The 18,700-nt window shown below is 35.5% G+C and overlaps 4 protein-coding genes across 4 annotated transcripts; all 4 read left to right on the plus strand.

The window, feature by feature from the left end:
* Positions 1–396: 396 nt before the first annotated feature.
* On the plus strand, positions 397–1,447 carry LOC128173941 (orexin receptor type 2-like). Its single transcript, XM_052839604.1, has one exon. The coding sequence runs from the start codon at positions 431–433 to the stop codon at positions 1,445–1,447; it is 1,017 nt and encodes a 338-aa protein (XP_052695564.1). The 5' UTR covers positions 397–430.
* Positions 1,448–3,707: 2,260 nt separating this feature from the next.
* LOC128172913 (cholecystokinin receptor type A-like) lies at positions 3,708–5,758 on the plus strand. The gene has a single exon (XM_052838649.1). The coding sequence runs from the start codon at positions 3,708–3,710 to the stop codon at positions 4,950–4,952; it is 1,245 nt and encodes a 414-aa protein (XP_052694609.1). The 3' UTR covers positions 4,953–5,758.
* A 3,565-nt stretch (positions 5,759–9,323) lies between these two features.
* LOC128173943 (mesotocin receptor-like) lies at positions 9,324–10,394 on the plus strand. The gene has a single exon (XM_052839605.1). The coding sequence runs from the start codon at positions 9,324–9,326 to the stop codon at positions 10,392–10,394; it is 1,071 nt and encodes a 356-aa protein (XP_052695565.1).
* Positions 10,395–14,197: 3,803 nt separating this feature from the next.
* On the plus strand, positions 14,198–17,234 carry LOC128170599 (apelin receptor A-like). The gene has a single exon (XM_052836382.1). The coding sequence runs from the start codon at positions 14,850–14,852 to the stop codon at positions 15,849–15,851; it is 1,002 nt and encodes a 333-aa protein (XP_052692342.1). The 5' UTR covers positions 14,198–14,849; the 3' UTR covers positions 15,852–17,234.
* Positions 17,235–18,700: the final 1,466 nt, after the last annotated feature.

Raw genomic sequence — 18,700 nt, forward strand, 5'->3', positions numbered from 1 at the left:
AATGAAAACTTTTCTTTCGTTCCCCTTCCTTTGCAACCAAGGTCTCTAATTTGTAACTCCATGAAAAAACACAATAAAAAATTTCTCAATATCAAATAACAGTTTGGTGCTGTTAGATAGACTTGTTGGAAAAAATGGGAAGTGATTAATGAAACAATCGTACATGTAACAAAAAATCCGAAATTCACGTACTAAGCTTCCTGGTAAAGGACAAACACTTAAAGACATTAAGTATCCTCTAGTAGATGTAAGAATGTTGACGATATAAAATTACACTACCATACACTCACATAAATTTTAAGATAAGCTCTCTTTCAGGTGCTCATTATCCAGTCTACTACAAATACACTCAAATAAAATATGATAAGCTTTTTTCTCTGGTGCGCATTATTTCAATCTACTAAAAGGCTGAAAACAAGAAAGGAACACCATGGCGAATGAATCCATAGCAGTCCTACTGACGGAGAGAAACGCGGAGAAAATGTTCCCTAATACCGTGATCCACTTGATTGAGGGTGGAGTTGGAGTATTCGGAAACATCGTTGTTCTTATAATGTACACGAAATATATCGCCGATAAGAGCGGTTCGAGGTACTTTATTCCTATTCTGGCTCTTGTGGACCTTTTTGGATGTCTGTCAAACGTGATCGAATATCACCTGGACAACACAATGATGTACACCTACCCAAGCGTTGCTCTGTGCAAAATTTTACTGTTTCTTATGATTTTGACTGCGGGATTTTCAGCTCATCTGATTTTCTCAATTGCCCTGCAGCGGTATCTGATGATTTGCCGCCCTCTGGGTCCACAAATGACCAAAAGGTTCTGCAGAATAGCCATAGTGGTCATCTTCGGTGTTTCATTTGGATATTCGGCCCCTGTGTTAAAGTTCGCAAATTTATATGAAAGAATGACAAAATTCAATTCAGGAAATTCCTCTCGTTACATCACCTTATTGTATTGCCATTTTGACGACAAGAGAGAATCAAGTGTGATGGTTCCATATTTCGGAACCCTTCTATTTCTTACGTTCATTAATATAATAGCGACTTCCGGTTTATACATTCCTGTGACCAGAGCTATATATCGAACACTCTTGACTTCCAATGTTCAGGGCAAAGAACATGGGAACAAACCTGCAACCAGCCATAGAGCTGAACAAACTGCCACCCAGGAAACCAGTCGAAAACAGAAAGCGCGCAAAAAAATCAGTGTCATGTTTCTGGTGATTATTATTGTGTACGTAGTTTCGTACATGACGTCGCTAGTCACACAGATCCACACTTTCGTAAATCCTATGTATTTGACAGGATTCCGACTCAACATATATTACTTCTTTCTACGCTACAATTTGCTTAACCATATCGCTAACCCGTATATCTACTGGTTCTACGACACCAAGTTTCGGAAGGAATTACGTAGATTGTGCTGTGGAAGATTCCATTAGAAATGTCATGATGTGTATAAAAAAGCCTTTTCCCCTAATGACATTTTCATTTTTTAGTTCTTCCTTCATGTGATTTGAAACTTATTTGTCATACCAATTGACAATTAACAGACTCGCTTGAGTTGTACAACAGTAATTGAATAATCTAACGAATAGATTACGTTTTAAAATGTTGACTTAGAAATAAAGTATTAAACATAAAGACACTTTTGTTGTAAAAGTCTTTTGACAATTTGATTAAGATTCATTTTTAATTTATACAAAAAGCTTAAAGGACTGATTAACAGAAGTTTATGAATTTTTAAAACTTATGCATAAAGAAATTTTAGGTTTCCTTTAAATGCTTTATTTATATTGATATGACAGTTTTTGGCTTACCAGTTATCGCACTTTTTAATGTGTATCATAAAGAAGTAGAATGCTGTATTTGGTCGCGTAATTTTTGTGTCATCATTTGACCAATGAAATTTAAACTACGGATTCGAACGACTGTTTTTGCTTAGAAAGACGCGCTGATTCTCTTTCTTTCAGGACGCCGCACGGGTAACACATTTGAATATCAATTCTGTTCCTTCGAACTATTTCTTTTAAAATTTCAAACGGTAAGCTTAGTATATTGTCTTTTGTTGGTCACTGATCGACTCCAAACAATTTCATCATAATTCTTTTCTGATACTCTAACAATGAATTCAACTAAATTTTGATTCTCGGACACTCTATTGTCCGTCGATTCCATCAGCTTCTTATTGACGATGACGATTTAAGGTAGGTTGGGGATATGGGTATTAACTCACTTGCAATAAGGTACAAAGGAACAGGGGGTCATACTATTGATAGTATTTTAAGTCGCGGTGTACCTTTCATTAAAAGATTCCAGTTAGATCATACTTTTATGGCTGGTGGCAATGACGTAAGATGATTTTACTATAGTCTGTCCAAAGATATTGATGCCGCACATTTTGACGATATTTGATAAGAATACACATACCTGTAAAAGAAGTGCAATTAAAATCGATGAAAGAGAAATTTTCCAAGATATCCTCATTGACACATTAACGTTTTTCACTCATAAAAACACGCAGAAACGAAACCCGATTTCTTACGAGATTTATAATGGGGAATGTTTACATCTTTTCCCCTTTCGGAATTCACTCGGAATACCTCGGAGAATTTTTCAAGTTTTCATCTCATCCGGGTTATTTCATGCTGATGCAATGCAAAATCCCCGTAGACTATTTTGAACCCAGAGGTATTTATAAACATAGAAAAAAAATAAAGAAAATGTGCGGCAAAATTATCTTGGAACAGACTATAGTATTCATCGCAGGAACTTAAATGCAAACTTTAAGCAGTTGTTGTAAAATTATTATAATTACATCATATTTATATCAAATGCGTAAATGTGACATAATTCAATGGAATTTCATTCGACAGTTTCCGTTTCCTTCTAAGTAACAAAGCTCCGAACAATTAACCAAGAAAATAATGTAAAATAAATAGATGCCAGCCATTTTTTTAAGAATCAGCAGAGTGTTTTAATCATTCTTCTTTCAAGCCATGACATTCTTTAAATACATTTTACCTATTCTCGTGAGATTATTTGGTAACCATTTGCAAATTACACGGGATTGTGGGTACGAATCTGATGACAAGAATTTTTAGTATGCAAAAGGTAGCAGTATTCTTTTCGTCCAGGCGTTGCCGTTAGAGCTTACGGTGCTTGCCGCTATATAATTCATCTCACTTCACAGTCACAATACGCTTCGGAAAAGCGTAGAAAATCAAAATAACATTTACAAAAAGACTTTTGGCTAACAATCTAAAATATGTATGTGTAAAACAATGATAGATGCATATGGAAAAGGTATTAGATAAAAAGCTGATTGATTTTTAATCTATAGAGGGAGCAAATGAAAAGATTAAAATGATGTCATTTGAAATTAAAAGCTTTATACTTGTCATAATCCTTTTAACATCAAACAAAATAAACAATACACAATTGAAATTTATATTTTGTCTATTAAGGAGAAAATATGGTCTCGAAGATCACTGCCACTTTACGGTCAATATGTTAAGAGAGTGGTATACTACATTATTTGTTCGCAGGACGGATCTAAAGCACGACTTAACGAAACAAAACGTCCTAAAAACACAACCAGCTTCCTGGTAAGGGGTATTTGAAGATGTTGAGTATGCTCTTGTCGATGCTAAGTTTTCTCTGTTATCTCCAGTTACCATATACTTTTATAAAGAAGAGACTATGAGTGAGTTTCCTCATAACCACCGTTTGACTCATTTTGAGACACAAAGCAAACCAGGACGCACCAACAACATGGCGAGTACCAGCATAGAAGACAGGGTTCGTTTGTCGGAAGAGTATTCGGAGCAACTTCTTCCAAATACAGTAACTCACTTGATTGAGTTAGCGTTTGGAGTATTTGGTAATACCATTGTCCTAGTGATGTATTCCAGGTATATCGCCGACAAAAGCGGGACAAGGTACTTCATCCCTATCCTCGCCCTGGTGGACCTCATAGGATGTCTTTCCAACGTGACCCAATTCCACCTGGACAACACCATGCGATTCGTCTACCCAAGCATCCACCTGTGCAAAACCACTTCGTTTCTTATGATAATGTCCGGCGGATTTTCCGCCCACTTGATTTTAACAATCGCCCTTCAGAGGTACCTCATGATTTGCCGTCCGTTTGGTCAGCAGCTGACACTATGGTACTGCAGATTAGCTGTTGGGATCATATTTCTTTTCTCATCTGGATATGCAGCTCCTGTCTTGAAATTTGGAGGACTTTATCAAACAACAGAAAAACTAAATACAGGAAATGAAACTCGGAACATCTCAGTGTCCATTTGTCATTTCGACGACGGTTCGCATGGATCTGGTGTGATGGTTCCCTACTTCGGAACGTTGCTGCTTATCTCGTTTATTAACATTATCGTAACATCCGGTTTATATATCCCCGTGACCAAAACGATCTATCGAACACTCTCACCGTTCAATGGACCCAGCTACAGAGCGAGTCGCGTTGTGGATGGAGACACCCGAGTTACCTCCAGGGACACGCAAAGCTCAAGTGTCGAAAAGATAATCATGTCGGAAATTCCTCGACAAGGGTCAAGTTCGCGACCAAGCTGCAGCAGCGAGCGTTCACTCCCGGCCACTCCCGAAACAAGTCGTGAACAGAAGGCGCGCAAAAAAATCAGCGTCATGTTCATGGTGATAATAATTGTCTACGTAGTTTCGTATCTGACGTCATTAGTCACCCAAATTCACAGCTTTGCGACCAGGATTCACGTTACAGGGTACCGCCTTAACATCTATTTCTTCTGCCTCCGCTTCAACCTGCTAAACCATATCGCTAATCCGTACATCTACTGGTTCTACGACACCAAGTTCCGGAAAGAACTCCGGAAGTTCTGTTGTGGAACAAACCGAAAGTACTCAATGCAAGCAAGGAGAGGGCATTATTTGGTAAACAATAATTAGAAAACGACATAAAATTATAAAAAAAAATCAAAACAGGAAAGGGGAAAGAAAAATACGGTGTTGAAATTAGTGCTGGTCTTTAAGATATTACCAAGAATACCAAATGAATGACAGTGCATAGCGATGACATTATCTTGACATATGTCAGGGGGGAAAACGTGGCTGGTATATATTAATTGTGCTGATTTTATTTTTAAAAGTTGTTGACTGTGCTTTTATGATTTATAGCTATTGACAATAATCTCACTATCAGGGTAGTTTATGACTTGATAAATTCAAAATTATATTCTAAGGCGCTAAATGTTCACTGCCTTTGTGATAAGAAAAATGACTCTCACAGATAAAAATGGCGATCATATGTATCATTCCTTTGTATAATTGTACATGTATAAAGAATCGTTTGAAAACTGTTGCTACAAATGTTACGCTATCTGAAATAGTAGGTGTTTTGTTTGAATTTCAGATTGCTAGTTATCGTCGATTTCATTTTTAGTAACAATCATGTTTGAAGCAGGATATAATATTAGGGGGCAAGGAGATTGCGGACTGTAACTCTTCAAATTTTACATGACAAGTTTATTATTTTAACAGAATATTAACAAAATGTATAACAAAACTTTGTTTTGAGTCTTTTATTTTTTGGAATAAACGTATTATATGTTGCAGCTGATTCAGTTATAACAACAGGTTGCTAATGGAAATGCAAGGCGCTTTGTCAAATTCTAGACTTCAATTCAAATATAAAATCAGTGTTTGAATAATAATTTTCTTTGTGATAACATGGCATCTAGAAAATTTTTAATACAATTAAAAATTATCAACTTCCATTTCTCTTCTGTGAAATGATGGAAATTATCAGAAGATAATTATACAAACCTTAAAATGCACACTTTGCTTATAGTCTGGTCACTGTTAGTTGGGTAAGCTATTCAACAAGGCAGTTTTAGTAAGAACAGAGGGAATATTAATAGAGCTGAATTGTCGCGGCCATTTTGAGATTATTTTTATCTCCCTGAGAAGAATATTTCTTTATAAAAATAGAGAATATTTGAATTTATATATGTTTTTATTTTTCTTCATATAGCTAAAGAAATTATCTCTAAGATTTGAAGGTAGATCTGAAGGATAATTTTTTTGCCACTCAGCCTCCTTATGTATTGACTTAACCCTACCCACCAAAACCATCGTCATGATTAAAAAAAACAAATAGTATATATACATGACATTGTATGTATGTTATGCGCGAAAATCTTAAAGCCTTTGAAAAGATAAAAACCCTGCCACTTTTGTTTAAAATTGTTAAAGCTCTTTTATTATCGTCAGGAAGTTAATAAAAAACTAACTTTAAAAAACAAGCTCATTGTAATATAAACAAGCACCAGTAATACAGGAAGTTTTTCCTCAATGCTTTAATGCTTTACTTGAAAACACTTCACAGAAACGTTTTTGTACTTAAGATTATGACGAATTCAAAGAACTCTTGTTTCATCCCAGGAAGGCGTGTTTGTAAGTGATTGCGCCGCCATAAAAAGTATTCTTATGATGAATGCCATGCACTTCATATTACTCTATAGCTTTGTTCCACAAATATAGTTCATCGTTATCTATAGACCGATTATTAGATTAACCAATGAATTCCTTACAATTTAGCTGGAGGTAAGATATATAAGCAAAGCGAGATGATATTTTATGCTTAAGGCAAATATATTTTTCGGAAGGATTTCGGAAATAAACAGAAACCTATCAAACCATGTGTTTAATTTTCCAAAGAATATAAATTCACAATCTTCAGCATAAGCGTGCATATTTTTCGTCTATCAAAATATGACCTACTGAAAAAAAGAGATGCTTGCTTGTATTTCGTAATGTACATAAAAATAAACGGAAACAATTTATATTACACAATATAAATATTTATATATTTTTAAACCAGAATTCCCATGTACATACCTTTATTATATACGTTAAACGAATTCAAATTCAACATGAGCATATGTGTATAGCGTAGCCTGGTCATCCGGGCTGCAGTGATAAATAATTACCATAACATTAATTAACATATAAAGATAAAGATCGCAATCTAAAGTTTAGAAAATATCATTTATAAATTTGATAATGAAATTTCTTATATTCATGTAATGGCCACACTTTTTTCAGCAGGCATGTTCACTAAACTTTCCTAAGATATGACCTAAGTGTGCTCCTAAGATATGACTTAGGAAAAAAGTTAGGAACACCCTAAGATCAACTTATGACACGCCTTAAGATGTAGCTCGACGGTAACTTAGGAACATCTTAAGTTAGGATATCCTAACCTTCTACAACCATTCTTATATTTCATATTTATTCATACAGATCGATTTTTAGAGACTTTTGTGGTGAAAAATCATTAAACATTTTGCCAGAGAAAAGTGTACGTGTCGGTAGTTTACACATTATGTCTAAAACCAGTAATTTAATACTTAAATATATATCAGTGTTCGATAACAATTTAGTTTTAAAAAACACCCCCCCCCCCCAAAAAAAAAAGAAAAAAAAAAGCACCCCCCTCCCCGTAGTCTAAATGATTGGGGGTTTTTTTTTTTAAAAGAAAATATGTATCAGGACAGAATTTGCTTACAAAGCAAATAATTATTTAGACAACACGTGTGTTCTTTGAGTTTAAATTAACATTTGCAATAAGCTTTAACAATAAGCTTGTCATTCAAGTACATGTAATACACAAACACGCGCTTGTCTCAGAATTTAAAGTTACATGTAGAATAAACACACGCACATACACGACCATTTTCCCTTTTATACGATTACAGGAAAAGGTTACGGATATATTTATATTGTTATTATTAAATATTATTTTCTGAGTCAGGAAGTCAGACAAGGGCGTACAGGAAATGATAGTAGATTTGTATATTCAGGAAAAATATTAAAATCGAAATGAACGGGAAACACACAGTGAATCAAACAACAATTCGTAAATTGTTAGATTGTTAATTAATAGATTGCGTCGTATGTGAATCGGAAAAAGAGACAACAGTATCTGTGGGAAACGCGCGTGAGATTTGTTTATTTGAAAAGCCGCGTTCAGGGGGTGTAAGGAAAAATCATCAAGTGTTTACTTCTTATGTACTTAAAACGGCAAGGACATCCTATGCTTCAAACTGAAATTAGCTGTTACAGTGTTTCGATAAACTGATAAATTAAGAATTCATTTAGAGTGCATCAGAGTATTAAAGAGGGCATGCTTATAATGATATCTACGTGTTCAAATTGCACAGTTAAAGATGTGTGTGTTTTACTGTTAATGTGCGTAAATGTAAATTTTGAATTTTGATAGCAGAACAAATGATCTATTCATCAGATATTTATTTTTATATTGCAGGCGCGTGGAGAGTGAGGCAATAAAGCAAAAAAAAAAATTGTTAAATTTGACAAATAAAATTAAATTACATGAAGTTGTCCTGTCCTCCTCCTCCTCCCCCCCCCCCCCCGGTCACATTGTTTTGGAAGCATGTAAGGATTGAAGTTAAAGGAAGGCAATTTTTATTTAGGAAATTTAAATTGTAAGAACTTTACGCTACCCCCCCCCCCTCCCACCCCGGATTAGGATTGCCTTTTTTCTTAAAGAAATGTTTTTTGTTTTTTTTTTGGAGGGGGGGGGGGGGGGGGGCTTGTCAAGATTTTTTGGCTGAGTGGCCCCCTCCCCACATTCAAAAACGATGTTATGTGCCTGATTGTTTATTTTCCGTTCTTTTCTATTTCATCTTGGTTTCGATTTTTTTAAATTTCAGTTTAAAGGTTAAACTTCACCTGCCTGTCCCAGGACGTTGTCACAAAAAAAAGGAAAATCAATACACCAAGTATTTAAATATTTTACAAACAAGATCAATAACGAAATAATTAGCCATCAAAGTTCTATGACGAATCGATTTTATTTCCAGAGCTTCCACTTTTCCTTTGAGGATTAAATTTACTTACTCAGGAAATCCCGACATTTTTTCTTACGTGAACATTGCATGTAATACGATCTCCCAGAGATAACATTTCTTTGTTTAATCTTACGACCTTGTTTAAGGTCAACACAGATCGCTATTTTTATCACCGTTTCGCCACAATAATCATTTTAAATAGCCCTGCGTCGTTCTATATGGGAGGACCTTACATGTAGCTAAATCGTTTACAAAAATAAACACGGGACAGCTTTTTCTCCCCCTAAGTGTCGGGAAGCGCAGCGTTCTCACGAGAGGGAATGTTGTGAGTGCAGCTACTCAGTTGGTTCCGGTGTAACTTACACGCGGGAGAAAAATTATTATTTCCTCGTGAAATTCCTCTCTCGCGCGCAGACGATACCGTTCACCACCAGTGAGATGTTCTATGGAGGTGAATTCCACGAGGAAAATGTACGATCTTGAAAGTCTGAACGAGGAATATGCACAAAAGGTGCGGCCGACGACGGTTATATACATTATAGTGGCCACCCTGGGCGGATTGGGAAATATCAGTGTCATTCTAGTGTATTGTTTTCGTATGAAAAAACAGGACAACAGGTACTTCATCCCCATCCTGGCCTGTGTCGATCTGATTGGCTGCGTGACGAACGCCGTCTACTTTCACTTAGACGACGCCACCCAGTTCATCTACCCGAGTGATATTTTGTGCCGGCTTCTTTCGTTTATGGTGATTTTCAATAACGGAGTTTCCGGACACATCATACTGGTGATCGCCCTACAGAGATACTTGATTTTATGCCGGCCGTTTGGTCGTCAGTTAAACAGGCCACTACGACGCCTGGCTATTGTCGTTATATGCCTGCTGTCACTGCTTTATGCCTCCCCTGTCTTATTCTCGAGCGGAAAGCTTGAGACGATCATGTCGTACAATGGTGTGAATGTCACCACGGCAAGTTGTACATACAGCAGTAACATGGGCAGTACCGAGTCCCAAACGTTTTTCCGACACGTGTATTTCGGGGTCCTTTTAGCGCTTATTCTGTTAAACATTATTGTTACGGGATGTCTGTATCTCCCAGTGATTCGGAAAATATACCATACTTTCTCACGCCTCAAAAGAATGTCATTCATGAGTCAAAACACGTTCAAAGCGGAAGTGGATTGTGAGACGCCGTCCGTGAACCAAAGCGCTGATGACGCTGAGGCTGACCACGGGGACAATTGTACCATTGCACAGGCGCGGATGAAAAATAACATGAGTGTGACATTATTAGTGATCATTATCGTATACATGTGTTCGTTTCTCCCATCACTTGTTACTCAAACTTTAGCCCTCGGGGAGCCAGAGATCACGGACACAATGATACATTTTAACCTGTACTACTTCTTTCTGAGATTTTACCTCTTTAACCACGTTTTAAACCCATTCATCTATATCTGTTTCGATGTGAAATTCCGCAGAGAACTCAAAAACTGGTGCTGTGTTTGTTTATGAGGTTAACATTACATAGTCAGACGAAGTTCCAATTTTTTTTATTTGTTTCATCCTTCCATTGAGTTAATTACGAAATATTCAAAGCAGCTGTCTTATTCCCGTGTCAGAGCAGGCGCAATGTTGATATTCGTTTGATATGCTGTTTGAGTTAACTCAGACTGGCAGCTGTGATAATTATGACATCTCTCTATGTTTGAAAGATCCAGCTTCATTATGACGTACTAAACATTGGTAACACTTACTTCTGTTTAGTTTTTGTCTGAGTATTCATTATTCTTTTTAGTCTATGTGAGCAATATCGATAATATTTCCACTTCACAGTGCCTCCTTCGATTATTACAGATTTTTATCCAGATGTACGTAAAATATTAGTTTCATCATAATTAGATCTGCTTCAAAGCAGCTAGAAAAGTTATGTAAGTTTGCCTTAAGATAAAGATAATGTAGACATTGATGGATAACAAGTTTGTGTCAGATCTGCAACGTTTTAAACAGGCTAACTACGATACATTTATAATATTTAGAATATGAAATTATAGCAACTGTACATGGAATCAAGTTTAAGATCAATGTACCATAAATTATATGTTAAAGCAGGATATTAGATGGCCTATCACGAGTAGGGAAGTTATATTATAAGGGCAAGAGCCGTTGCTCACAATGAATACAATATTGTGTTAAAAGCCTTCAAGTATTATTACACAAAACTTTGTCACAAAGCCTGAAACAATCCGGAAAGTTATGTATTATATAGATCACGAAACCAGATAAATGTATGATTTGGGCTCTGTTCTACAGTATTATTTCGATATGTGATGATTATGTGAATCACGATCATTTTATAGAAATCGTCCATTTCATTGTAACAATTTTTGACAATTTTGATGATGGATGCAAGTAAATGGGTCTTTTCCGCCATTATAAAACGACTGCCACAGCTTGTTAATGTATCTTTGACCTTTGGTTTCTAAATGATCACCAATATTAGAGAGTCAGTTTATGGCCATGAGTTCAGCAACAGAAATTTTATATTTGAGTTCTGCATGTTTGTTATTTTCGTTCTTTTACGTATACATGCCAAATATGCTGCATGTATTTTAATTTTTTTTAAGGTAGCTCACTACATTAAGAAATTTTGTTTTTAAGACGCAACGTCATAAGATGGCAGTTACGAATGTAATGTTTGGTTAAATTGCTCGGTTCAGTCGATTTCCTTGATTATCAACTTATCTCAGTGGTTATAGTATCGGACTTGTGCACTGAAAGTTTACCGCGAGTGCAAACCGCCTTGGCCTTTAGTTCATTTAAGAAATGAACTCAATGTCTACCCAAGTTATGCGAGTATAACCTGGGTTGGGGCTTTTTTCGTTTTATAATCCGTGAAGCGGATTATAATAAAGCGTAAATCGCTACAACCCAGATTATACGAGTATAACTTGGGTAGATATTGAGTACATTCCTTATAATTTAATTTTTTGTAATTTACGGTACAAATTGAGTGCGTTTCACTTTTAAAAACAGATATTAAACTGTTCAAAATTTTAAACCTTACGTCAAGCGAATTAGTACTTTGTTTGACGTTGGTGCATTGTGACGTGTCTTGTGACAAGCAAACCAGTTTATACAAATTTAAATAAATTTCTATCCAATCAAGTGCCGCGTTACAACCAGAATCAATTTATATTTACTGAATTTTACTGAATAAATCTTTTGAAAATTTTTTTAAATTCAAAATTGCCTATTTTTTGGCTTGATTGACTATTGTAACTTTTCTGCATTCATATTGTTTTCCACAATAACGTAACTTTCTGCTGATAAGAGAAATGATGTCAAGGTGTAGTGAGCCACCTTAAATGTCGCGATAAATATATGTTTTATAAGCCAAAGGCGCCTTTAAAATATTCATGAATTAAAGAATTGTTTTACACCATTGTGTGAACTATACAGCGTGACCCCGGGGTATTGCACTATCTTCCTCTGTCACGTCTGTTTTCAAGAATGTGCAAGATTGAAATTGTACAACTTTACTTGACATTTTGTTAATTGTGTTCAATTGTTTTAATAACTGGATTCTCTGACTTAATTATGTATCTATGTTCTACTCTCTGTATAAGTAGAGGATGTTGTATGTTATGTTATGTTGTTCAGAAACTGCATGATATTTAAAGATTTTTTTACGGGTAAACTGTATCTTCTTTTTTTTTTCTATCGTACTTTCCAAAAGTGAGAAGCATCACAGAAAAAAGCAGCATCGCTTCTAAAACGGATTCAATATTCAACAACCTAATTATATGCGAACATTTTGTTCGTTTCAGTCCCGTTTTGTTGCAAATATAATTTGAGTTATATAAACATATGAAATAATCAATGTAATTCTCACATTTTGCCTTAAAAAGCGTAACAAAATAGTCTACTGATTCTGGTAGAGGGACCTAATTTTGATCAAGGGAGACGATTTCAATGGCCTATAGTTCTAATTCGGAGTAACTTAACACCACAGGGATATTAGTGTTGAGTTACGCCGATTTAGGTCAATAGGCAAGATTTTAATATACATTTAAAAATCATCTTCCTGAATTTCAAATACCACACAGTTGCTCGCTTTACATCAAGTGGTAGATACGTAATCTCGTCGAGATCTCCATGCCAGAAAAAAGTCAATTTACAGACGTTCGCATACTCTGCGTTCACAGTTTTCTTATTATCATTGAATGAAAATATACATATAAGTAAAAATAGTAAGTTAAAAGTAAAATACTCAAATTCTACCGAGTTAATATATTTGCCATTTTTATATAACATAAATGTCTACTTTTTAGGGACACTCCCTTTCGATTTAAAGAGGACTGTGTATTGTTCCCACTTTTATTGAAAAATGTTCATTTCTCCATAAAAACCACATGTTACTTCATGTATAGACTTTACAATAAATATACCAAATTTTCGAGTTATTACTAACAGTTATATAGTGGTAACTTCATTAATGTATTGCAATAAATAATTTGGGTTTATTTTGCTCAGATAAACCAAGTTACTGTTATTATCTGAGTTTCGTTGGCCTTTCATATGATTTCCTGTATAAAGTGTATTATGAGCGGAATTGACTCTTCAAATATTTGCTTTGATGTATATTTTACAAACGGTGCTCTAGCTGTAATACTAACTCACATTGTTCATATAATCAATCGCCGCCATGCTGTCGACTTACTGAAATTTCTGCTCTGAATTTGTTTTAGTCAATCACATGTCAAATAATATTGATTTCATTTCATGTAAAAAAAAAAGGGGGGGGGTTAAAATAACTTTGCATTTTATTATAAAGTAATAGATTATCATCACCTCAACCCCACGGCTTATTACAATGCAAGCGACAGGTGTGAAACTCAAAATCAGCATCTCTCTCGAATAATTGATTTTTTCCAAGGGCAACAAATCCCAGAATGCCCTACATTTAGTTACACTCATATTCAGAGTCTCTATATACTCAGTAAGTCCGGGATATCGTTGACAACCGCCTGTTTTCTATTGGTTGTAACATGTTCGACAACTTTTGCCGAGACATGAAAGCACTAATAAATAATAAAATACACAATAATAAAACACTATTGTTGCCGACTAGTTCTGCAATATAACCCGGATTTTATCTCCAGACCAAAAAAAAGGTTTTGTTTAAACTGATGCACTGCAACAAGTGCATCGTGAGAAAAATGACGACCACTGCACGGGACGGATTCATCATTTAAGCTAACATTCCATATTGATCAAACATGTCATTGATACTCGAAAGCGTGCTAGCCTGACCGTTATACCGACATTTCTCTCTCTCGAAATCGCCACATTTCTTCCTGTTATGCGCTGTTATCAAACCGTATTTACATTTTGCTTGTTGTTTTTTCCTCTGAGGAAAAAAAAGTCAGAAAAAAAGAAAAAAATCGGTGCTTAGATTCCGCTCTTTGATGAATTATACATAACACGTGCAGCTTGTTTTTTATCATTCTGACTATCGAGAGGAGAAGAAACGAAATCGAGGAGAGAAATAAAAAGAGAAATCTGCATCGGCATCTCTGTGGATGTTAACACAAGGAGGAACTTCCTTCCATTCATTGTGATGTAGAGTTATGTTAATTGACTTCGCTTGGATCTATAGTGTACTGTCAACGAGTTTAAAAACTCGCGTGTCGAATTCAGGGCATATCTTTTTGTGAAAAAAACGCCATTGACAAGGATTTTGAATTTGATACCTATTGTTTGTTACTCGGTGCAAAATGTTCTTAAAGGTCGTAGTGTGGATGTTTTGCATTCGACACCGTAATTGATACCAAGTGTTTAATGTTTTAAGTGTATGAAGTCAAGCACATTTTTAAATCGGACATAAATAAAACAGGTGATTGACAGAAAAAATAATATGTGTAAACGAGGCTGATAAAAAAGGGCTGTATGTAAGCTTGGACTAAAATGGATGCCGATCTCGACTCTCTGGTCGATGATTACGCCAACAAAGTGTTCCCCACAACCGCCACTTACTACATGGCCGCCAGTCTAGGGGCCCTTGGCAACATTATCGTTCTTCTGGTGTATATTTTTCGAATTAAGCGACAGGTTCATCGTTACTACATACCGGTTCTGGCGGTCGTCGATTTCACCGGATGTGTCAATAACGTTGTATTTTTCCACTTTCTGGACTCGCACCAGTACGATTATCCGAGCGACGCACTATGCCGATGCATCTCCTTTCTTGTTATTTTCAACAATGGAGTTTCCGGTCACGTGATACTCGTCATAGCACTTCAAAGATACATGATGCTATGTCGCCCTTTCGCCAAACAGTTAAACGGGGGTATGAGAAGAGCCTCGCTTCTAATTGTAAGTGCGTTGGCCTTATTCTATGGATTGCCAACTTTTTATGCCAGTGGTACTTCAAATCAGACTCTGAACTACGGTAACAAAACATACAATACAACAACCTGTAGCTTTGTCAGTCATGTCAGTTCTAAAAACAATTTCCAAAAAGGTTACTTTGGGTTCTTGCTCGCCATGATACTCCTGAACATTTTTATCACCGCAGGCCTGTATATTCCCGTCTTAAAGCGGGTGTATCACTCGTTCGCGCGTCTGGAAGAGACGTCATTTCCGGAGGAAGTTCCCGTTAACGACGAAGGAGAGGTGATGGGCGGATCTCGTTCTTCTTCCCGGGCGCGGATGAAGCATAACATGAGCTTGACGGTTTTCTGTATAATTGTTGTTTACATAATCTCGTTTCTGCCTTCTTTGTTAACACAGACTATGGCTCTGAAGGAACCTTCTATAGCGGACACGGCAGTACACATGAATTTGTACCACTTTTTTGCCAGGTTTTATGTATTTAACCATATCGTTAATCCATTTATTTACATTGGTTTTGATGTGAAGTTTAGGAAAGAAATCACCTTTCTGGTTACATCATTTCGAAGAAAATAAAACGAGGAAGAAATCTATGATTTTAAATTTCATTTTCGTGCATAGTAATTTTCGCTGTCTGAAATTTGCAGTAGTGAAAAAATTCATAAAATGCGATAAGAAATCGGATTATTTTCAATGTGAATTTTCCTGTTCGTGCATTATCTGTTTTACAGAAGGAATTTGGGTGTACAAGTCGATGCTTCCAATTTATTAAGTACAATTAATTAAGTTAATTACAAATCGATTTGGATTTAATCTTGGATGAAAACCACATTGCCGATACTGCCAAGGAGCAAATTCTTTAAAGTGCATCTTGCCAGGAACATCGTTTTTGTAGCATTGCCTGCACTTAATTTGTTAATTTTAATTCTCAGCCAGCAGAGGATGTTCATTCCTCCATGGAACCTGATCCTACCTCTAATTTTTTTAGAGGTCCGTGTTTGCTCCGCTCCTGTTTTGTATTTTTCCTCTGGAATTCTGATTTTGAACACTGTTCGTTATCACCGCTTAAGGCAATATGAGCTGTATTTTTTGGAATTTTATTTTGCTGGAAAAAGCTGCTAGTATGATAAGTCTGCATATAACTTAAACTTTTATGATAAATAAGGTTTGAAAAAATCATAAATTTTTGTCAGAGGAAAGATTTCTCTTCTAAGGAATATATAGCAAATCAATTTTTGTACAGGACGACAATAATTCAATTTTGCTCCAATTAAGGCTTCTTAACGGCATTTTACACAAAAATATGGCTAAAAGATGTTTAAAAACCATAATATTTCTGTCATTTTAGTAGAAAATAACATTTTCGTAAACAAAAAATTCAACATGAAAATTGCAGCTCATATTGCTTTAACTTTCACGGTAACATTATAGTAAGGTGATATAACTAAAGTATAGAATTTCTGTTAGCATGGACTTGTATATTCAAATGCGTGATTACTAATATATGTTCATGTCATTTTATGAACTCTCAATTTCTTACGTGGTTGTAAATAAGAATTGTTAAATACATGACTGCATTTCTTATTGTTAAATCAAAAAACTTACAAAATGGCATTCCAAAACCGAATCAATATAATATTTTTTTCTTGTTACAAAACCAAACTTTCCAAAGACATCGATGTTTTCTTTTAATTAATTTTGTTTTTGCTTGACTTCACCAGGCTATCCTGTAAAGACGGCTATTTCTGCTAATTATGAATGATAGTATCGGAATTTTTGATTGATTTGATGGTTAACCATTAGGCCTTATATTTATCCGTTACATGTATTATGGGTTTTGTACTTAAATCACCGATTTAAAGTGTATTTTACCAAATGGTTGTTCCAACTAGTCGTATTATGCATATTGGAACGATTTTCGTATGACATTTTTTTTTAGATAAAGCATGAAAATCAATAGTTTTATGTTTCTCAGGTTGTTTTCTTTTTTTCTTTTTTTATTTCAGAAACGTCTACGTATAAAGAATCTGTCTGTGTCAATAAGTTACAATCGGAAATGACGTCATTTTGCAATGAAATTAAATTAAGATATGAACATTCCTGAGACTTGATCGATATCCATTGCAATAAAAACAAGAGGCCTATGGGCCACATCGCTCCCCTGAGCATCATCAGACATAATAAAATCAGGTTCATGAAGTCATATCCAAAATATTGGAACAATGAATGAGCAAAACAGATTCTGTATTAAAAGATTTTTAAAATTTTCTACCCATGTTCTTATGTTGAGCCCCTTTTGTAACTAGATGATTTCATAGTTATATCACATATTGAGCATTACCATTCTCAAAAAAATATTTAGTTAATCAACTGTTCATATAAATATAAACCTACATCAAACTTTGAACCCCTTGTGTGGCCCAAGAATTATCCAGGTCTACAGTCTATAGCCACAGTCTAAACAACTGAGAATCAACAAATATCAAAATGTTTTCATATTAGTAATACTATATACTATATATTTTAGAGAACGATCAAATTTATTTTCTCTATATATATTACTCAACCGGAAGATGCTTCCACTCAAGTAATACCTTTCTACTTAATTGATTTTAGAAAAGAAGATATTACTCGTTACATTCCTCTGAAAAAATTCGACCCCCATGGTGGCCCCACCCTACCCCCTGAAATCGTGGTTTGAACAAACTAGAATGAATCAACACTGAGGATGCTTCCACACAAGTTACAGATTTTCTGGCCAAGATTTTTCTCTTTGTATTCCTATGTAAAAATTTCGACCCCCCCCCCCCCCACATTGTGGCTCCACCTTACCTCCAGGAATCATGATTTAAAATCATTTGAATGAAGACTACCTGAAAATGCTTTCACACAAGTGACAGCTTTTCTGGCTAACTGGTTTTAGAGAAGCAGAATTTTCTCTATATATTTGGACAAACTTTAATCTACACTTACCTGAGGATGCTTCCACACAAGTTTTGCAATTTTTTTTCCTTTCCATAAGGATTATTTATTATACCCGCACTTTCTAAAGAAAGTTCAGGTATATTGTTGTTACCCTGTTCCGTCCGTCAGTCCGTCCGTCCGTCCGTCCGTCCGTCTGTCCGTCCGTCCGTCCGTCCGTCCGTCCGTCTGTCACGTTTTACTTTCTCAAACTGCTCTTACATCTTATAAACCAGCAAACTGAACTCTTGGAGTTTGATTTGGGGTATCATGTTGTTTTGTAAAAAGGTTTCAAAAATTCTCTGTTAGTCCTGGGGGTCAAATAATTGGTAAAAAATGACGTTTTTCCACAAAAACCTTCTTCCTCGAACTCCTCCTACATTTTCAACAGTAGACAAATCATCTTTTGGAATATGTTTTAGAGTATCCTATAGATGCGCAATAAGGTTTCGGAATTTTCAATT

The sequence above is a fragment of the Crassostrea angulata genome, chromosome 2 (genome assembly GCF_025612915.1).
Source record: "Crassostrea angulata isolate pt1a10 chromosome 2, ASM2561291v2, whole genome shotgun sequence".
Lineage (NCBI taxonomy): Eukaryota > Metazoa > Mollusca > Bivalvia > Ostreida > Ostreidae > Magallana > Magallana angulata.

Coding starts and splice junctions, on each gene's coding strand:
- LOC128173941 (XM_052839604.1), top strand. CDS start 431: ATGGCGAATGAATCCATAGCAGTCCTACTGACGGAGAGAAACGCGGAG.
- LOC128172913 (XM_052838649.1), top strand. CDS start 3,708: ATGAGTGAGTTTCCTCATAACCACCGTTTGACTCATTTTGAGACACAA.
- LOC128173943 (XM_052839605.1), top strand. CDS start 9,324: ATGGAGGTGAATTCCACGAGGAAAATGTACGATCTTGAAAGTCTGAAC.
- LOC128170599 (XM_052836382.1), top strand. CDS start 14,850: ATGGATGCCGATCTCGACTCTCTGGTCGATGATTACGCCAACAAAGTG.